The sequence below is a fragment of the Diadema antillarum genome, unplaced genomic scaffold (assembly GCF_040938485.1).
Source record: "Diadema antillarum isolate AM-2024a unplaced genomic scaffold, OU_Dant_1.0 scf00000230, whole genome shotgun sequence".
Classification (NCBI taxonomy): domain Eukaryota; kingdom Metazoa; phylum Echinodermata; class Echinoidea; order Diadematoida; family Diadematidae; genus Diadema; species Diadema antillarum.
Window position 1 is genome coordinate 232,663 of NW_027271119.1, and position 22,170 is coordinate 254,832.

At 40.1% G+C, this 22,170-nt stretch overlaps 1 protein-coding gene across 1 annotated transcript; it reads left to right on the forward strand.

The window, feature by feature from the left end:
- Positions 1-2,240: 2,240 nt before the first annotated feature.
- Positions 2,241-20,887, forward strand: LOC139724797 (ribosome biogenesis protein BRX1 homolog). The gene is made up of 10 exons (XM_071635914.1): positions 2,241-2,387; positions 6,753-6,852; positions 7,630-7,741; positions 9,602-9,645; positions 10,248-10,318; positions 11,005-11,054; positions 11,723-11,847; positions 17,995-18,096; positions 18,838-18,966; positions 20,132-20,887. The coding sequence occupies exons 1-10, from the start codon at positions 2,248-2,250 to the stop codon at positions 20,312-20,314; spliced, it is 1,056 nt and encodes a 351-aa protein (XP_071492015.1). The 5' UTR covers positions 2,241-2,247; the 3' UTR covers positions 20,315-20,887.
- Positions 20,888-22,170: the final 1,283 nt, after the last annotated feature.

Genomic DNA, 22,170 nt, shown 5'->3' on the forward strand with positions numbered 1-22,170 from the left:
AGCGCCTGAGGACCACGGGTAGTATGCTGAGTTCTGTGGTAGCGGCTGCTACTTGCTCGGTGGTAGGTCGGCTCAGAGTTAATTCTGCGACGTACGTACGTACCATCGCACAGTGGGCCAGAGAGATACCAAAGTGCGCCAAAAGTCACTTTGGGCACTTGGGATTTTTTAATTTTTGACATGCGCTCTTGAGAGGTAATGCTTTGAAGAATATATCATTAAAATATTTGAATCAGGTATGTACTTTAAAGGGGTATATTTCCTACCTGAAGTAGCAAAATACAATATTTTAAGAGTTTCAAAGCAAATTGTAACCTCTTTAATAAATAAATAATTTCAACATGTAGTTTTTGAGATATCAACCTGTAATTTCTCCCACATATTTCTTAGAGTTCATTTTACGTTATGAATGCCATAAAAATGCAAAGAAACTTAATGTTCATGAACATTTTACGCTAAATATCCTGGAAAAGAGGCTAATTATTTGTCTTTTTTAATATATCCTAATGAAAAGTTTAGATTGCCACGGATTTCCAACTAAATTTTATTACCACCACATTCCCTGATGTCTCAGCTTTAAGCTGATACCAGATTTGGCTGCCACCTTTTGCCACTTTTTGTGTTAGAGCCGATTTTCCGCGACACATTACGCCTATTTTGGACCTTGCAGCCGCTTAGGAATGCTGTTATATCATACGGGGCCGCATGAGGGCGGCATTTTTTTTTATTCATTTATTTTTTTCTCGCACGTTAAAGACACAGAAACATGAATAACACTGAATAAGAGGCAAACAGAGTTATAAAATACATGTATAGGGCTAGTCCGGCACCTAAAAGACCCCTCCTCCGAAGATAAAAGAGTACATAATTGCACATAGCCAAGGCCATGTAGCCATATTGTCCATAATTGTCATAGCCACTACTGTAAACATAGCTATTCCCACTGCGATACATATTTTATGGACACCTAAATACATGTACTTCGATGCTACTCTTGACATATGCAGATAAACCGTTAAACACCAAAACACAGAGATTTTATTCTCATCGGCTGCTCGTTGGAAGCAAAGACTGTTGCTTTCCGGCCGCTCAGCAAAGTGTATAGTATCGCAGTTTGTGAATCCGATTGCAGGTCAATGTCAGACATTGCTCGCGTGATCCTCATCGGACGATCTTGCCTCATCGGATCATGCCTGACATGTCTGACATTGACCTGATAGGCGACCAATACAAGTCGGATTCATCAGACTGTGATCCCATACACTTTGTGGGTTGTCGGAAGCAAAAAAACTTTGCTTCCGACGTCTGATGAGAAAAAAAAATCACTGTGGAACGTGGATGAATTTATAATTTCATATGATTGTGATTTCGATAAATTTTTCATTAAAAAAAAATCTTATTATTCTAGCTTTTCCAAGTAAACTTTCATACACGGCAGACTCATTCTTAGCTGCTAAGTCATAACCTTTCATTTTCCTGATTACTGACTTCACAATTTGTTATCCTTCCATTTAAATTAGACAAAATGGTTTTTGCGCTTGTATGAATTGATATGGCATAGGCCTAAGGTTATATATGAAGTAGAGAGATAAGAACTATATCGGAGATTGATTTTATATCGCGCATTTATGTCCTGCTATAGAATAAAGTGAATAAATTCACCCAAACGTACAGCGTACGTCATAAACTTATATTCTAATTAGTTTACACGGACAACAGTATCATTTTGCAGTACGTGTGTAATATGGAACTTTCAGCATAAATTCGATTCTTTTAACGAAACCCGAATGTTTATACACTTTCTTTGACATGTAAGCGTCGTGTATTCAATGGTAGTAGATAAGCAGTGTCAGTGAAGGTGAAAAGATAAATTAATGTTTAAAGAAAAAAATAACAGCCTAAGATTTGCATTGCTTTATTCGTCATTTACAGACAGATTTTTGGTAGCCAATGAAAAAACAGCATCACAGTGACGTCATATGAGTTTGAAATTATGTTCAATCAATTCTACGCCCCTAATTACCCTAAGACACCAAATTTGGGTAAAAAGAAACCACTGAATATAATTTTGGCGCACTTTGAGCTCATTCTGGCCACTGTGCACCGGTACGTACGCACACGGTACGTGAGCGTCGCGCGTGCATCGCATGATGCACTGCTGCTGCACCACGTGTTGAAGGGACTAAATACACTACATCATGCTGTACTTCTTGTAAGAGTCGAAAAGCCCACCGAACAGAAAAGAAAATGGGGAAAAGAAAATACTTGCAACAAATTTTGGAGAACAAGAGGAAAAAGAAAGCGGATTCTGAAGGAAGTGAACCCTGTGAGAGTGACATCTCGAATAAGAAAGTTCCGGTAAAAGACTTTGCTGATATTTTTCCTTTGTAGTGTAGGCAGATAGACGGACGTTATTTGATTTTTAGATAGTCCCATATGCTTATAATGATGTTGGTGAGACTGTAACAACAGTAGTTAGATATGATTCTGTGTGATTTGAAAGATTTAAATAAAATTACATCCCATTTTACTATTGAGATAAGACAGAAATTGTGGTAACCATGTAGAAATGCACACCTACCGTTCACATCGCCGTTTGTAAATCAAATTTTGAGCAGCTATTGGAGATGCTAAATTGAACCATATCGGAGAGTTTTCATGGAATTAGAAAGCCGAAAAGGGAAGAAAAATGAGAAATCGGAGTTGAAAAGTACGTCGGTCGCGAACATAGTCTCCGACGTAAAGTGGTGCACTGATTTCGCAGAGAACGATGTCAACGATTATAATCGATTCTGGTAGTCTCTAGTTAGCAGCTTGCTAACATTATGTCGAACTTGACTCGTGCAATATGTGTAGCCCCTACTTTCTTTTTCGTATTTTTTTTTCTTATTGTTAACTCACCGGAGCTGGAGTCGAAGGCTCAAGTGAGCTATTGTGATAGTTCTTTGTTTTCATTGCCACCATCATGATTATCACTATTCAAATTATTGATACAGATTATTCATACCAGGATTTATGCACTTGTCAATGTAATGACGCACCCCACTACCCCCGGACATGGGTGCGTCATGGTCATTTTTTGACTGACCACACGGGGTTTTTGACGCACCCCCACAGTCACTTTTTGACGGACCACAGGGGGTTTTTGACGAACACCACAGTCACTTTTTTGACGGACAACACGGGGTTTTTGACGAACACCTAGGTCACTTTCTTGACGGACATCCTCGGTACATTTGACGCACCCCGTAAATACTGAAAGGATTTTTGCATACGCTTTATTCACGCAATTTCATTTTCTTTCGGTTCGTAAACACAATTTGTCAAAGTTTCGGCAAGTTTCCCTTACCCGCGCCCTGTAAGCACCGTACCGTCATTCACCGTACATCACTCTGCTGCTACGATATTCCGAATGTATGTGCATGCAATCCATAGTCACCTGGCCATGACTTGTCTGCAGGTGCGCTGTATGTGCGCGGCCATTTCTAGTCCGGTTGAATGCAACACATGGACGATGTACGTTCGATGAGGAATAACGAGCACGCTGCTCACTTGCGAATTGCACAGCATTAGCGAGCGAGTCGCGCACCACTAACACTCGACTTGCCTGCTACTATACTGCAGGTACGCGCAGTACGCACCACGCAACGGTATACCAAAGATCGTATACGGAATTCCGTATACGATCTTTGATTTTACTATTTAGTACTGTGAGGTTGAAATCGTTATATCGCTAAACAGTCCGTCTGGCTTGAGATTGAGTATGCGTGATTTCATGAGTTTGTTGGAAAGAAAATGTGAGGAGAAAGGGTGGCTTTAAAATCATTTGCTTGCGAGATTTGGGCAAGCATTTTTCCCTCTTAGGCCTACTCCAAAACGCTTCCTGACTTTGATTTTCACTTGCCGCGGGAAAGCGCTCACTGTAAATTCACTCGCGGTACGTACGTGTATCCGGTACTGGTAGCGTGCAAAAATGCGTGCAGTTTTCCATAGCCAAGTGCATACCATGACGCACCCCTCGGTTCAGAATAATGCGTGTTATTTTCCATAGCCAAGTGACGTACCATGACGCACCCCTCGGTCAAAAATTTGACGACAATGATGGGATTTTGACGCACCTCTCGGTCAAAAATTTGACGGACATAGCTGGTAAAATGACGCACACCTGGGTCACAAATTTGACGGACCAAACGAGGAAATGACGCACCCATGTCCAGGGGTAGTGGGGTGAGTCATTACATTGACAAGTGCATTAGGCATTGATCCTTTCTTTAAAAATTGTGGCAAGTATTGATTTTATCATGACAAATACACATATTGGAATACACATATTGACAACATCACCAACAAAGCAAGCAGTATGCTCGGATTTCTACGGCGTAACCTCCATAGAGCCCCTCTTAATGTCAAAGTACAAGCATATAAGAGTTTAGTCCGCCCTCACCTGGAGTACTGTAGCCCTGTTTGGGACCCGCACACTTTGAGGCTTATCCAAAAAGTAGAGGCTATACAAAGGAAAGCTGCCCGTTTCATAACCAACGATTACAATTATGGAAGCTCTGTAACAACCATGCTCCAGAATATCAAACTACCTACCCTGGAACATAGGCATCACATGAACAGTATCATATCCATGCATAAAATAATCTATGGCCTGGTTGATTTGCCCCTCGAAAGACATGGTGAATTCAACCCTGAACCACTTAGAAGGACCAGGAGTTGGAAGCCTCTTCAAATCAAGCTCCCTACTTCCAGAACTGATCTCCATCTATACTCATTCTTCCCAAGAACCACCAGATACTGGAATTCCTTACCACAAGCAATAACCAATATAGCTGATCCACGTTCATTTAAAGATACATTATTCAAACATTTTGAGTAATGTCCCTTCTACCATGACCTATGAACCAAAGTTGAGTGTTGCTCTACCAGGGCTGATCAACGTACACCATCAAGATCAAGATCAAGAAAAGCTGATAATAATATTATAATCTAATTTGAATAGTGTTGAAGGGAATAGAATGAGGTTGAAGGAAAAGTGGAAGAAAAAGGTTAGGCTATTAGGAGGGAGAGAGAAAGAGAGAGAAAAGAAGATGAGCTGGAAGTTGAATTCAAAGGGGATTTGTTTCTAGTAATCTACATAATTCATAGGCCTAATTCAATAAATTAATGAGAATAGTATTACAAAAATTGTGTTATACATTCATGTACTAATATCGTGGACTTCTCATAAAGTGCTCATTTTGCCTAAAAAGAAACAGAATATTGAAATTGAAATGGTAATATGTTTTTAATTGATAAGTTCAACTTATAGTAGAAAGTAATTGTTTTTATGATAGTATTTATTTTTTCATTTCATTTTTAAAGTCATGTATACAAAAACTGCAACCCCAGTATTTGCTTTTGTTTTGTAGTAAAAATCCATTTTATTGTGCAATATTCATGATGGATGATTTCCATTTTTCATATATCTTTTACTGTTTTGTACACATGTTATCCATCCATCACTTAGTCAGCAAAAAATGTTGATAGATATACAGTCACACGCATGGAGAAAATTAACTAAAACGATAAACAGACGCATCAAGATCACATTCTTTCTTCCACATTTTACTGTCGAGCCGACATAATTATTGTGGCTAAACACCAAACAAGCGGCTTATCACAGACTAAAACAATCGATTATCATCGTTATATCGCTCTTCCACATAATCGATCATCCATTCTGTACGCTGACACAGCCGTCGATCAGCGTACTTTTGAGTCAAAATTAGCTACTTTTCTTCTGTAATTGACTATGAAATTTCATGAAACCGTCAGATATGGTAATTTTGAATGGATCCCCTCCCACTGTGATATCAGAGGGAATGACAAAGTCGACACGTTAGCAAAAAACTTGCTGAAAAACACTTGGGGAAACAAGTCCGTAGCAGCTTAAGTGAGATGAATGCCATTATACTGTATTTAACCATTAAGTTATATGAAACAGTGGCAACTACAATGGGAAAACTCTGAAAGAGGTCGATTTTTTTTTTCACATACAGCCAAACATAAAGCAGACATGTAAAACTAAAAAGCAATCTATATTGCAGACGTGATGAGAATATACTTCACAGATCATAAGAGTAGGAAGTTGTTTACTGAATGAAACTTTTGAATTAGGAAAACATATTGATGGTAAATGTTCTCAGTGCAGTATATCAAAAACGGTGCAACATTTCCTCTTAGAATGTCCGGGTTACAAAGAATACAGAAACCAGTTACAATATTATCTTGGAGTAACTAATCTTAGTATAAGTAGTATATTGCATCATCCTCAACAAAAGTGTATTATTTGTTTTGTTAAATGCACTGGTAAATATTTGATATAGATCTACACTGTAATTTGTATTGATATTATAGCATGATGATACAAGTTTATTGAATAGTATGTATAATGATAAAAGGTAAAATTGTTATGTTTTATTATTGTTTATCGTATACATAATGCGTATGATATTTATATATCTTTTGTTGTTTGTAGGTTTTCTTATTTGATTTTTATGTAAATTAAATGAATGTTATAAGTAAGATAACAGTTTAATGTAGATTAGAGTAGTGCCCAGTGTGTATGGTTCAAAACCAAAATTTGTTAGAGGTTGATAAATTGTTTTAATCAACCACAAAAACTCAAGTTATTTATGCAGAAAAAAAAAACAAAAAACCATTTTATATATTCGCCGGGAGCTGCTGCGCGAGGACCCCGACTAAAGAGCGCCATCAAACGACATCAACCAGCACAGTGAGGACGTGACACACATGAACCATGGTGCCAGACTCGACAAGCCAATCCATACAACCCGCCTCAGCCCAGTCAGTGTGCAATAAGCTAATTAAACAAAAGAAAAGGAATAATAAACCAACAATTAACGAGAGACCAAGCCAGGCGGTAACGACCAGGCCACTGTACAAGCACAACAAATGCACCGTACAGAGTGACGTAAATAGTCAAGTTTGACTGAAAAGTGCCTAAAAAACTCAACAACAACAACAACTGTAGATATGATTGGCCAAAGCGTGTCATAGCCTGCTAGAATACTAGCCTGACCAGACACCATGCGAAGCCCAATACAGCGACTGGGCTGTGTATAGGTACTAGAATACTAGTAACTTTAGGGTAATGTAGTATAGTAAACAGTAGATCTAAAGCATTGCCATTTGAGACATATCTGAGGATCCTATCAGCAGAAACCATTCAAACATTTAAAAAGCATCTAAAGTCACATAGAGGTCTAGACTATGATGTTTATACTAATAGAACTATGCAGAGCAGAGAGAGTAGGCAATGAGGTGTTTTTGATTTGATGCTCACTAACATTTAGGATTGCATGTTCTATACAGGCCAGGTCAAAAAGAAAGAACCAGCTTTGATTTAACCTGCCACCCCTCAGGACATACAGTATTGCAGTAATGCCTTGGTAGCTAGCTTGGGCAGCATGCAGAAGAGGCACAGTAGAACAGAATAAGTTGCAGTCATTGCTTAATAGTGACATGATGAACTTGGAACAAATACCCCATTATGCCTCACATTTGTTTTTGTTTTTTCTCTGGCCTTGGCAATAAACTCGTGAATGATGTTGCTTCTTTCAGGGAAAATGGACCAACAAGGAGAGGGTATTGGTATTTGCTTCGAGGGGGGTGTCATACAGGGGGCGACATCTGATGAATGACCTGCGAACACTAATGCCACATTCAAGAGCAGGTAAGTGGACTACATTTGTATGTTACTTGTACAACAATAAGTAACCTTTATTTCCACACCTACCTCCACCAAACTCTAATTTCCACCTCTACCACCAAACCTTCACAACTGAACAGTTGCATGTGCTAGCACCATGCTGATGCAAAACTTTGGGTCTGGTGTAATTTGCATACTGTGTCATGATTGCAATGTACAAAATATGTAGGCTACATTAGTACAAATAGCATTTCCTTAGAACTTTTGTTTTGTCAGCCATCGCTTAATTGTCCCCGCCGAACGAGTTCGAGCAGGGGACTATGAAACGGGCTCCGTACGTGTGTGTGTCCGTCCGTCTGTGCGTCCGTGTGTGATCAAAATGTTCAATTTGCTACTTCTCTGTCATTTATGAGCCAATTTTGATTCTGTTTGCTTTATATGATAGCACTACATGGGAGCTTTGAAACTTCTACAAGTGTACACAGAATTTCAGTTGTGACCTTTGACCTTGACCTTTGACCTATATTGTACATTTTGCTTCAAAATGCTACTCCTTCGCCATTTCTAACCTGATTTCGGTTCTGTTTGCTTTATGTGATGGCACTAGGTGAGGGCTTCAAAACTGGTACACGGAATTTTGACCTTTGACTTCTTTGACCTTTGACCTTGATTTTTTACCTATATTGTACATTTTGCTACAAAATGCTACTCCTTCGCCATTTCTTACCCGATTTCGATTCCGTTTGCTTTATGTGATGGCACTAGGTGAGGGCTTCAAAACTTCTACACAGAATTTTGACCTTTGACTTCTTTGATCTTTGACCTTGATTTTTTTACCTATATTATACATTTTGCTTCAAAATTCTGTACTCCTTCGCCATTTCTAACCCGATTTCGATTCTGTTTGCTTTATGTGATGGCACTAGGTGAGGGCTTCAAAACTTCAACACAGAATTTTGACCTTTGACTTCTTTGACCTTTGACCTTGATTTTTGACCTATATTGTACATTTTGCTACAAAATGCTACTCCTTCGCCATTTCTAACCCGATTTTGATTCCGTTTGCTTTATGTGATGGCACTAGGTGAGGGCTTCAAAACTTCTACACAGAATTTTGACCTTTGACTTCTTTGACCTTTGACCTTGATTTTTTACCTGTATTGTACATTTTGTCACTAAATGCTACTTCCGGCGGGGACATATGTTACGCACCGCGTAATTTCTACTTTTCCTTGTTGTTTTAATTTCTATGATTCCATTTGTGACTTGTGTACACAAGTGTGATCTTATATCACTGGTTGTGAAAGCAGCAGAAACATGCTAGTACGGCTTTGATTAGTAAAGAGCCCTTTGACTGAGATGAGTTTGGAAAGAAACATGTAAAGCTTGCCAACCAACCAACCCAGATCACATCTGTCATCCAAGGGTATTTATAAAAATTTCTTGTTCATCATAGTGTTACCGGCACATTGCAGCAGTATTGCAGCTTGATGACCCAGTGACTCCTCTGACTTTTTTTTTTTTCGCCGAAATCAAACTGGGGTAAAGAGTAGTGATGAACAAAATGCATGCTTTGATAGCATTGCAGCGTATATGGATGAAGACATAGGCTAGACAACCACAAGTGACAGTGCTACTTGTGCTAACCCAGAGCACATTTTTGACAGGGCTGTATAATGATGCTTTGCATATTTGCAGTACCTCGAATTGGTCATGTTTACTAGATAGCCCAGTATCAATTTGCCCATATCATAAGATATGATTGACTTTATCTCAAGTTTTATGTGTAGAGAGTGCTCATATATCTTAGCATTCAGGAATCACTTTGCTACCCTTCTCATTTCATGTATTCAATGGTACACTTGATTCTTTTGTTTTTCACAGATTCCAAGATGGATAGGAAGGACAATTTCTTTTTGATAAATGAGGTGAGTGAAATTGCTAATAGCTTCTCTTTCTTTCTCTGTAATCATATGAGTAGACCTTCATAAAATGATATGAAAGTGAGTGAAGTAATGCTAACTGTCATCTGGACACTGGACATAGCTCTGATAACAACAAAAGACTGATCATGATATCGTTGGCACCAACTTCTGCAGCACAAGTACAATGTGTCATTGTCTATCAGAGTCTCAAAGATGTTTCCTGATAGGTTGAAACAGGGTTGAGTTTTCCTCTGTATCCCTTTTGATTCAGATACAACTTGTGCAGAATTCAGTATTAGTTCTTAAGTCTTTTCCACAATGTTTGAGGTGTAGTTTTTTTTTTCTGTATGTGTAAATGTTGCTATTGTGCAGTCATTATATATTTAAAATGTTTTCTTTGTCCTCTCTCTCTCTCTCTTTACTGTGAGGAGCATAGTTCTGCTCAACTTAATTAGGTTCAACGCTTCAGTTGCAAATAGTCCTCTAAACTCAGATACACAAACAGATTAAATGTCTTTGAGATGATGGCCATGAGACCCCGACCTGTAGTACGCTGTCATACTTACAAAAAGAAATATGTATTTTTGATGTGTCTACTCCTATAGATTTGTGAGATGAGAAACTGCAATAAGTGCATCTTCTTTGAAGCAAGGAAGAAGATGGACCTGTATCTTTGGTAAGTTATATTGTTTATCATGTTTGATAGTGAAATGGTGCCTACTGCAGGATACTTTCAAGCCTTACTATTAGTAGTTGTTAGTATTTCAGGCAAGCAAGAACTTCATCAGTGATATAATCAGAGAATCCTGCAGTTGCTGTACCCTGTGACTACAAGGGAGTTTTAGCCTTGCCTTTACAATTTGAATGAGCTTTGACGAGTATAAGGATGTACTGATGGTGCGTACCTTTTCAAAGCGCTGTGAGAGTTCATGTATCGTTAGTCCTATAAGCAATGTGGTATGTTTTGCCTAATGTTGACCAACAGCAATATGCTAATGTATATATACAGCTGTATTCTTCATTACTTTCTTTGGATAGGTTAAATACTGTAAGATTTTATGCTTAAGACGAGTTGATACATTATGATCAGGCATAGATTTAATTCTATGATAGCAAGAGAAAAGTAATTTCTGTAAGGTAGCAAAGAAGAGAAAGGCTCAATTCATCCCACTAAATGGCATTTATTCCTTACAGCTGTAAAAGATGATACAAGATTATTGTTTGTTTGTTTTTTTCGATTCAAGAAAGAAATGTCATACAGTATTTGCTGTAAACACTCATGAATTGGTGCTTGCCATCTCCCATCTTCTACAGTATGTATTAAGTTACAGTGAAGTGGTCCTTCATATTTCTTTCAAACAGGTTTGCAAATATACCACATGGACCATCAGCAAAGTTTCTGGTAGAAAACAGTAAGTTTCATCCATTTTTACCTGTACTTCCTTGATTCCTGCCAAGGAAACTCTGATCCTATTAATCACTTAGTGTGCCTTTTTCTTCTGTTAACCTTCCCCTTCAAAATTCATATTATCGATATGTGTAAAATTGTATAAATATTGTTGTCCTGTATGTGTAGATTTTCCTTTGCTCTTTGTTCACAGTCCATGTACGATTTTCAAAGGCATTTGTGAATTTCATTGGCAGTAGATTTCCTTCAGTGTTTTCCCCCTCTCTGAGAATTTATTCTGTTGAGGACGAGTCCCGAGTATACTCGGGGAATACTCGGGGAAAATGCCTGTTATAGCAAATTTACTGTTTTTGACTGTTCTATGCCACCTCTGCATATGTGCTTGAGGCATTGGGATTCTCTGGTTGGGCATCTGTTCATTTGTCCAGCCATGAGGCCTTTCTAATTTTAAGAAGAAAGAAAAAGTCACTGATGCTTGCCATCAGCAGAACCGTGTGATATTGAATACCAGGCAGTTTCAGTGCTTTGGCCAGCATGGACTACAACTTCAGCCATTCAGCTCCCTGCACAGGGTATGAAAGATGAAGTGATGTGTGAAAGATGCTCTTTCCTCATCCAAAGAGCTTTCCAATGTCCTAATCTTTTCTCTCTTCTCGCCCCCCTTGCATATAGTTCACACCATGGCAGAACTGAAGCTGACAGGAAACTGTCTGAAGGGGTCACGACCCCTTCTCTCCTTCGATCCAAAGTTTGATGAGACAGCTCATCACAGACTCTTGAAGGAGCTCTTCACACAGGTTGGTGATGCTTTACTCACAATAATATAGAAGTGGCAAGTGTTTTACAGAACAACAAGAGATCGCATTTATGATGATTTCTTAGTCATCAACATACCATAGTCCGTGAATAGCCTTTTTCTTCAATGTTGTGAAATTTTCGGAAGAAATGTATACATGTGTTAAAAGTACAGCATATATTGAATTAGATCAATTTGCGTGCGCATTTATGTACACGTATGTATTAATTCTGTATCCAGAGGGATAAACCTACAATGTATCTTTACAGATGTGACTGCTGTAATTATTTGTTCTGTTCATCTAGATATTGCATTCCCACCATGCAAAAAAAAAAAAAATGAAGGGGTATACAGTTGTATGTAAGAGTCAGTGTAGGGCTAGTTGGTTGCTCTATGTTTTGTTACAAAAATCTTGTAGAACAAACTGCTTTGGCAGCTTATTTTGAGTTACTTAGACTAAACTTGGTTTTACAAAATGACATTGAGGTATAGATTGGCAAAATTTATTATTTTTCGTAATCTCCGTTGTTCGTTAATATGAGATCCCACTCGTACGCATGCGCAGACAATTCATTCGTAGCGTGTGTTTCTTAGCGGTCAAGTCGCCATTTTGAGCTCTAAATTTCGCCGATTTTCTTTCACTTTGCGATCTTTCGCGTTCTAGTTTTCGGGGTTTAATAGGTTATTTTACCTCCCCGATCGTTTGGTAGTATTTTTGGAGAGTGATGGAAGCGAATTCGGGTTCTTCCACGAAGCCGAATTTCCCGCACGAGAAGCTGGTTCGCGATGCGGGTTCCACCAGCATCGCCAGCGGACCGCGAGCGGGTCCCTCCCCCGGCAGCGATCCGGGGGGAAAGGGTAAGACGGCAGCGGCGAGCTCGGCTAGCCGCGGTGGTAAAGGCACGGGGAAAGCCAAAGGCAAAGCACCGGCGAAGATTACTTCTCCTCCTCCCGTGATTGCACGGAAGTTCGCCAAGTCGGCTGCTACCTCTGAGGTCTCAGACCTTTTGATTAAGAAGCCCTCGATCATGATTGACTCTGAGATATTAGCCAAAGATTCTCGGGCTGTCCAGGACTGCATTCGTGCAGATCCTATTTCAAAGAAGGACAGTCAGGCCTGCATTCGTGCAGAGCCTCCACAGACCACGACCTCGAAGTCGGGACCAAGCACTAGTGTTGGTGGCTCAAATTTTGAACATCGTCTGAATAAACTGGAAGAGATGCTGGGAAAATTGGTGGATCAGTTGCCACTTTCTCATCCACAGACTCGTAGTAGTCATGACACGAGAAGTCTCGGAGATGAGGATGATAATCTCCCTTTATCTGACTATGAGTATGACTGCGATCAAGATGATGGGCCTTTTGGCTGTAAACTTACACCAACGTCTGACTCACAGACTTCTGATTTCAGTGCTGAAACAAGCACTGAAGATAGTAATGCTACTCCTGCCTCTGGCAAGAATGTAGCCATCCCAGCTATCGCAGCAAAATTCGCAGTGCCTCTCAGCGTGGGGAAACCCTTAGATGAGAATATTGCTGGGTCGGTATCCTACCTTGTCAGCCACACTCTTGAACAGGCTGCCCTAGAGGAGACTGGTAAGAAGTACACTAGCCCAGAAAACTGTCCACTACTTGACGTGCCCAAAGTCAGCTTGACAATTTGGGAGAATCTCAACCCTACTACCCGGGCTAGGGACCTGAAGCTACAGCGTATTCAGAGCGCTCTTGTAAAAGGCATCACTGCTTTTGCGCAGACCCTTTCTGTTTCGGAGCTGTCAGAAAAACAGCAGGACGCTCTCGGACTCCTGTGTAGCTCTAATTTTGAGCTAAACGCCTTGAGGAAGGACCTCATTAAACCTGGCTTGAATGCAAAATTTGCACACTTGTGCAAGCCTCAGAACCCTGTGACCAAACAGCTGTTTGGTGATGACTTAGGAAAGAAAGTCAAAGACATCCAGGAAGAACAAAGAGCAGCAGCCGGTGTTGTGAAAGGCTCAAAACCTTTCTCAACAGGTAACTCCCGTCAGCGTCCATATTCGCAGTCACAGTCTCATTATCACCCTTACCGCCGACAGACGGAAGCTAATTACCGTAGAATGAGATCAGCGGGGTGGACCACGCCAACCGTACAGGCTGGGTCGGTACAGCAGCCTTTTTTAGGCCAGCGTTCGTGGAAGCCACACACTGCCACCCCGATGACCAGACCCAACAAGGGCAGCGGCCGACAGAGCCCTCAATACCGGGGGTTTGCGGGGGCCCGCAAGTAACTGAGCATGTTAAACCAACAGTCTCCTCATCCTCTGCAGAGGTGAGTACATGCCCTCTCATAAATCTTGCTTGTTCAATGGTGGGTGGACGACTGAAAAATTTCTATGACAAATGGAGAAGCCTGACTTCAGATCCATACATTTTGAATGCTGTCAAAGGATACAAACTCGAATTTGATCCTAATGAATTCCCTACTGTAAGAGGGAAAGAGTTGTATAATTTATCTCGCAGTTCAGAGCTTAACAGTCAAATAGAGGAAGAGATTTCTCGCCTCTTAGCTAAAAATGTGATTGAACTTTGCGAACATGAGAATGGAGAATTCATCTCCAATATTTTCACGAGACCCAAAAAGAATGGTTCCTTACGAGTTATCCTTGATCTTTCTGATCTTAATACAGGCATCCTTTATCAGCATTTCAAAATGGACAACATACATACAGCCTTGTCACTGCTCAGCCCAAATTGCTACATTGCATCTATTGATTTACAAGATGCATACTATTCAGTTCCCGTCCATCCATCATCGAGAAAGTATTTGCGTTTCTATTGGCAAAGTAAACTGTACCAATACAAGGCCTTACCTAATGGTCTCAGCTCGGCTCCCAGACTGTTTACAAAAATGCTGAAGCCAGTGTTTGCCCAGCTTAGAACAGAAGGACATGTAGTTATGGGTTATCTTGATGACACTTTGATAATTGGGAGATCTAAGGATGCTACCCAAAGGGCTGTTTCAGCTACCACTAAGCTTCTAACAGAGCTGGGGTTCTTAATTCATCCTGAGAAGTCAGTACTTAGCCCAGGCCTAGACCTAGAGTTCCTTGGGTTTCATTTGAATACTAGGTCAATGCACATTACTTTGCCAAGGGAAAAACAAGATGACATTTATGAGGTTTGCACCTCCCTCTTATCCCTTGCCACCCCATCCATTCAAAAGGTTGCTAGGGTCATAGGGAAAATAGTTGCCACGTTCCCTGCAGTACAGTATGGCCCACTGCATTACAGATATCTAGAGAGAGACAAGGTACAGGCCCTTAAGGCAGCTTGTGGTCATTTTGATAGGCCCATGACTCTTTCCATGGAGGCACGACATGAATTGATATGGTGGAAAGAACATATTCATGAGTCATTTAATCATGTTGTCAGACAAAAGGTCAATTTGGAGCTACGTACAGATGCCAGTGCAGAGGGATGGGGTGCTACAGACTTAACCTCTCACACAGGTGGCAGGTGGACCACAGAGGAAGTACATTCAGCTCAAACATCGGGTATTAATTACCTAGAAACACTGGCAGCTGGACTGGCTCTGAAATCCTTCTGTGCAGATAAGAGAAATGTACATGTCCTATTGAGGATTGATAACACTACGGCTGTTGCCTACCTTAATAACATGGGAGGGCTGAAATCAGAAACGTGCAATCAGGTAGTGTTAGACATCTGGCATTGGTGTATAGAACGCAATATATGGCTGTCAGCAGCTCACTTACCTGGGTGCCAGAACAACGAGGCAGACTTCATGTCTAGACACTTTAATGACAGAACAGAGTGGATGCTAGATAAGAATAGCTTTGAGAAGATTGTGGCTAAGTATGGTACACCAGTAATTGATTTGTTTGCATCCAGACTAAATGCTCAGCTACCTAGGTACATTTCATGGTTGCCAGATCCCAATGCAGAGTCAGTTGATGCATTCACACTAGACTGGGGAAAATTTGCACTCTTTTATGCCTTCCCTCCTTTCTGTTTGGTAGCAAAATGCCTACAGAAAATACAAGAAGACAATGCACATGGCCTGCTTGTGGTACCAAATTGGCCTACACAGGCCTGGTTCCCTCTCTTGACAAGTATGATGAGTGAAGAACCTTTGATCTTGAAAAGAAGCAAATCCTTGCTGACACAACCAGTATCTAAGGCTACCCACCCACTCTGCACTAAACTCGATCTTCTTTGTTGCAGGATTGGCGTTCACAGTTCGAGATAAAGGGACTACAGGACAGGACTGTGGACGTGTTGTGTGCATCTTGGAGACTGTCTACACGCACACAATATGGAACTTACATTAAGAAATGGCAAGAGTATTGCAGACAGGAAACTTTGAACAGTCACTGCACTGCTGTAGAAAGTGTTATAGAATTTTGAGTTATCTGTTTCATGTACATAAGTTGAGTTACAGTGCTATTAACTGTGCCAGAAGTGCTTTGGCCTCGGTGGTGCTGTTGGAGAACAGCAACTGTACAATTAGTACACATCCTTTGGTGACAAGATTCATGAAAGGTGTATTTCATTTACGAACTCCGCTGCCACGGTACAACCATATCTGGGACGTTAAAATCGTGTTAGATCATCTCCGCAAAATGTCACCAGCCAGTAAGCTATCTTTGTGTGAACTTACTCATAAGCTGTGTATGTTGCTCGCACTCACTTCGGCACAAAGGGCACAGACTTTGTTCTACATTCATATTGATGGCCTGGTTTGGAAGGATAATAGCGTAGAGATTCATGTCAGTGACTTGGTAAAACAGAACAAGACCTCCGACAGAGTAGGGAGTACGACTACAATTGAAGAGTATCCTTCAGAGAAGAGACTCTGTGTGGTACGCTACCTGAAAAAGTACATTGAGCGTACAAAAGTGATGAGGAATACGGAAAGGCACCTGTTCATATGTCATAGGAAACCTCACAAACGAGCCAGTAAGCAAACCATCTCCAGGTGGATAAAGGAGACAATGAGTGCGGCGGGTATCGACACTAGAATTTTCAAACCGCATTCTACAAGGGCTGCAGCAGTCTCTACTGCAAAGACAGCAGATGTGCCCATAGCGGACATTCTGAAACAGGCCGGATGGTCTAATGAGGAAACCTTCAACAGGTTCTATGATAAGCCGTCGATCAGGGCAGGACCTACATGTAGGTTCTCCATGGCGGTACTGGATAATCATTGAAGAGAAAGAGTATTATTGGTGAGCTACTATGTCATTCTTATCACCATACATTGCTTGGTTTTTGCAGAAATGCGACCACTTGCTTCAAAATCTCATATTAACGAACAACGGAGATTACGAAAAATAATAAATAAATTAAACGAGAACTTACCTGTTTGAAGTTTGATTTTTATTATTTGAGTAATAGGAGTGTGAGTTAATATGCCCTCCACTCCCACCCTCAATTCAAACTTCAAGGTAATGTTCTTACTCCGTCAATTTACAGTGTATTCCAGATTGTGGGATTGTGACAGTGGTCGCATTTCCTCATGGATCAGGCAAATCTCACTTGACCCAGTTGGGTCTTTGGTTCAGTTCTCTCACCTAAGTTGACATTATGTATTAGACGTCGGAAGACAGTCTGATTGCTTAGGTGGAGATTTGCCTGGGCGACGAATATTGACTGCGCATGCGTACGAGTGGGATCTCATATTAACTCACACTCCTATTACTCAAATAATAAATATCAAACTTCAAACAGGTAAGTTCTCGTTTAATTTATTTATTTTCCATGAAAGTTAGACATGATGTTTGCCATGTCAACCATGATTTATTGCTTTAAATCGTATTAATCAATTTACTCAAACTTTTTTTCTCTTTGGTTTTCATTTTTAGCAGTTGAGATTAAACCTAATACACACGGAGTGGGTGGTGGAAGACATACTTTTCATGTGTGTAGTGCAAGGTATTATCATAGCAGCAATGCTATATAGCTATGATTGTTCTTCACATAGTGTACAAAGTGATATGATGATGCTGGTGGTTCATTAATCATCATCAGTGATATTTCTCGTTCAATCTGCAGTAGATATTTGTATACAAAGAGACAATCTTGATGGAGGTGACAGCTTCATGTAGATTAGAGGACAATAAATGGGGGCTTTTTGTTTCTCTTGTTGCAGATTTTCAGCACACCTCACCTACACCCAAAGAGCCAACCCTTCACTGACAATGTGTACACCTTCACCATTCTAGACAACAGAATATGGTTTAGAAATTACCAGGTAAATATGAAATAGTTCATGCTGAAGTATTCTGTCGTTCATCATGCTATTGTAAATTCTGGTTAGAACATAACAGATATGATAAAGCATTCATGTTGCACCACATCAAAAGCTTTGATATGTGGTGATAGAGACAGCCAGAAAACAAAAATTCAGTCACCATAAATTTGTTAAGGTTTTTCCCTCAGAAGTCTTGATTCCACAATGGATTCATCCATCATCTTTCATCAGAAGATTTTCTAAGATAATTAGTAATGGTACTTTTGTCATTGCTTTTGTCATGCATGAATGCATACCAACATTGATACACACATAGCTGAATGAATCATAAGATTTGAGGATTGTAAGGCAATGCTTTTTAAAACTGGTGCAGGTCCAATGGTCCCTGACTAGTAAAAATAACTGTCCAGCCAGTAACTTTTTAGGAATTGCAAAATTTACTGGTTGACATGACCGGTTTAAAAAAAAAAAATAAATGAAAATACATTGGTGGGGCCATTCGAAAAAGAACCAAGACCAATAAATTTTAGCTTTGGACCAGTAAAGAAAGGAAAAACTTGGTATCTAATGGTCCGACAGGGACATGTTGAACGTGTAGAAAAAAAAAATGGGTTACCTGAGGTATTGTGCAGCCCTGTGAGATACGATGTATCTATTAAAGAATTGCACATACCAATAATCTCAATACTTTCTTCTAAAGGTAATCTGGCTTATTTTCTACTGTTGCTTGTGGTTTTACAGATAGTGGAAGAAGATGGCTCTCTGGCTGAGATTGGTCCTCGTCTTGTTCTCAATCTCATCAAGGTCTTTGGTGGCAGCTTTGTAGGTCCTACACTCTATGAAAATCCTCACTACGTCTCACCCAATCAGGTATGTTGATAAATTATACAGTGATGTACAAGTCCTTATTCAGTACGACTTGGGGAAAGAGGGTAAATCAGGGAAAGAGGGCAATTAGACTGTCATTGGATTATTAAACGCATTAGGTAAAGATGTTTGGAAAGTTTCACATTGCTACATAACAGCAATATATGTCCAACTCCTGTGTATATCATTTTCAAATTAGAGAAAGTGATGGTGCCATTGCATTAAAAGTCTCCTATTGTCCCTGAAACAAGTCTACACTACATTTGTATCAGTGTATGGCAGAATAGCATTTATACACAAGTAGATTGTCAAACGAGAATTTGATGTTGTCTTATCTTCAAAATAAATATTGGGTGCCGTTCAACTGCATTAAACCATTTGTATCCTAGATTCTCTCTCACAAAGTTTTGCAACAGACGATTTTCATAATTTTACATCATGTAGTACATAAATCAATAGTGCCATACATGTACAGTTGAACCTCTCGTATCCGGACAAGTCGGGAGCGGGGCTCATCCGGATAAGGGATTTGGCCGGATACGGGAGACTCGATGCTTTATACATGTACATACATACACATGTACTGATGTAGCCCGTTGTAGTACCACATGTAGTAATGTGCATCCTGCAACCTTTTCATTGTTACACTCAGTAACAGACCCCAAAATAGAGGTTTGTGTTTGCAAGAATGAAATCATTTTCTTTTATAAATTCTTGGGATGATTTACCTAAATGATTATTAAGAAATGTATCAAGTATATGTAATTCATGTGTGTTGTGTAGGAGTTCTCAAGGAGTTGGGAATCCCCCTTTCCTCCCGTAATTAAAAAAAAAAAAAAAATCACGGCGAGATTGCGTCCGTATAATAGAGAGATCCGGATAAAGGGAGGCCGGATAAGAGAGGTTCAACTGTATATAGATTTGTGGGATATATTGTGGTATTTGAACAGATAAATCAATAGTTTAAGAAACCAAAAACAAATTACTCTGAACATGGAGGACATAGAGGCTCATATATTCTAGTAATAAAGCATAGTAATTCCATCACAATACCCCATGCTTAACAAATTCACCTGTGTAGAATTTATGCATGCTTTCTCCTTTTGTTCTGCTTCAATGAGCACCCAATCATTGAAGCTCCTCTTTGTGATTTGTCCACAAATGACAGCATCGGAGTCTGTTGAAGAAGCAAGCATCACTGAAGTACCAGAACAGGGTGGAAGCCAGGATGGGTAGAGAGGAGAGGCGTGAGACAGAGACCTACAAGATGGACACCCTGGAGGAGGTCTTCCACACCATCAGACCAGAAGATGCACAAGGAGCTGAGAAGATGACCTTCTTCCGAAAATGAATCCGAAGATGGAGGTGTATTCGCCTGCTGCTTGTGGAAAAGGACCAAGTGCACTCTCAAATGGACAGTGTCAACAACAATCATAGGACTGCGTGAAGGGGAATGTGAAGTCGGCATTCAGCGTTGTGTGGTCTTAGCCCGTCCTCTGATGAGAATGAAGGCACAGTCGCATACCCACCAAAGTGAGACAACTCTAGCGTCTTGACATCAGAAAGTCTCTCCTGGACAAAGTACTTTAGACATGTTACTACCCTGATAGGGCATGTCACATAGGACTATGACATTCTTTTTCCTCATACAGGAATCACTTGCTCCTAGACTTATGTTTGAGTGAGACAAATCACATATTTTGTTTTGAAGTCTGTGATGGACGATGTGTGCACAAGAAATCCAATGGGTGTCAATGAGAACTTGATATGGACCAAAGCTCAGCATATTTTCTAAATTACTGTAAAACATGAAATATTCGCGGCATGAAATTTTCGCGAATTGGAGCTGACAGCCTTTTTCGCGGCATGAAATTTTCGCGAATTGCCACTGGCGTTCAATGCATGTAGTGTAGACAAAAACTTTCGCGTGCATTTTAATTTCGCGAATTTTGGCGCTCGCGAAATTCGCGAAATTAAAATGCACGCGAAATTAAAATGCACGCGAAAATTTCTCGTTTTACAGTATCTTCCCTCGTGCTCAACAAGCCAGAGTCACTCAGCTCTTCAAAATCCCTTATTTGTCAAACTAATATATTTTACCACCTGTAGACTGCCTGGGATGTTAGCTAACTGACATCACATGTAGGTATATGACGAGTTCTTCACTTCTGCAAGATCATCACTGTTTATGCATCAGTGTGTGTTCATACATGTATGCATACATAGAGTGAATTTTAACCATGATTCTCACCGAAGAGAAAATCATATTCGTGCGTGGTGTCTGTGATGTAATGATTCTCAAGTATAGAGCCAGCTTAGAATGTGTTACTCTATGCCCCCCCCCCCCTTTGGCCCATATTAATTGCAATGAGCTGTTTACTTCTCATGCAACTTACAATAAAATATCTATCCCAAATTTCCACCAATTACAGCATAAATGATTTGTGGAAACACATGTAATGGTTCCAAAGACAAGTCTAGGCTGTAGCCCAGATTACATAAAGTCTTGTATGGTTTGGAAGAGGTGTTATACAATGAATAGCCTGACTTCACATGTTTACAAACTTTCCAAAGTGAATACATTATTTGCTTTTATGCACAATGTCGTGGGCCCATGAAGATCATGACTCAGCTTCAAGTTATTAGTACGAGGCAGTGTTGGGGTGTGCCATTCATCTTACCCTATTGTAAAATGGGCTTTAGAATCTCTGCAATCTGATTGGTCACTTATCATGCATTGATTTTTACTGTTCCATGCGTCCAGTAAAATCCGAAGGTTTTCACATTATGAGGCAAAAAAATTGAATTTCATGTATTTATGGGCCCATTTTATAAAACAAATGATGCGAAGGCCTGTTTTGTTGATCAATGAGATTTGGATGCTCGTTTAACTTTGGAAACTGTCTATAACCCACTTGCTGCGCTCGTGGTTTAAACATATCCAAAGTTAAACTCGGGCATCCAATTCTCGCCAATCCACACTGTCCTGTGCATCATTTGTATACAGCTTGCTCTCAGCTTTGGGAAGGATGTTTCAATAAAAAAAAGTATATCTTGTGCATAGATGTATTGGCAAGTGCATATTATTTATTCTACTGTACTGAAAACAGAAGTGGTAAGCTATAAAGTAAATCCAAGCATTTGTGGTGTGGGTTAGTGTGTCTGCGTGGAGGATAGAATGATGATATTCCTGTAATAATGAGTGGT

What these genes read in the sequence shown, in the direction of transcription:
- LOC139724797 (XM_071635914.1), top strand. Translation starts at nt 2,248, where the DNA reads ATGGGGAAAAGAAAATACTTGCAACAAATTTTGGAGAACAAGAGGAAA. An exon ending in ATACAACCCGCCTCAGCCCA is followed by an intron (nt 6,853 to 7,629) that starts GTCAGTGTGCAA and finishes TGCTTCTTTCAG; the next exon opens with GGAAAATGGACCAACAAGGA. An exon ending in AATGCCACATTCAAGAGCAG is followed by an intron (nt 7,742 to 9,601) that starts GTAAGTGGACTA and finishes TGTTTTTCACAG; the next exon opens with ATTCCAAGATGGATAGGAAG.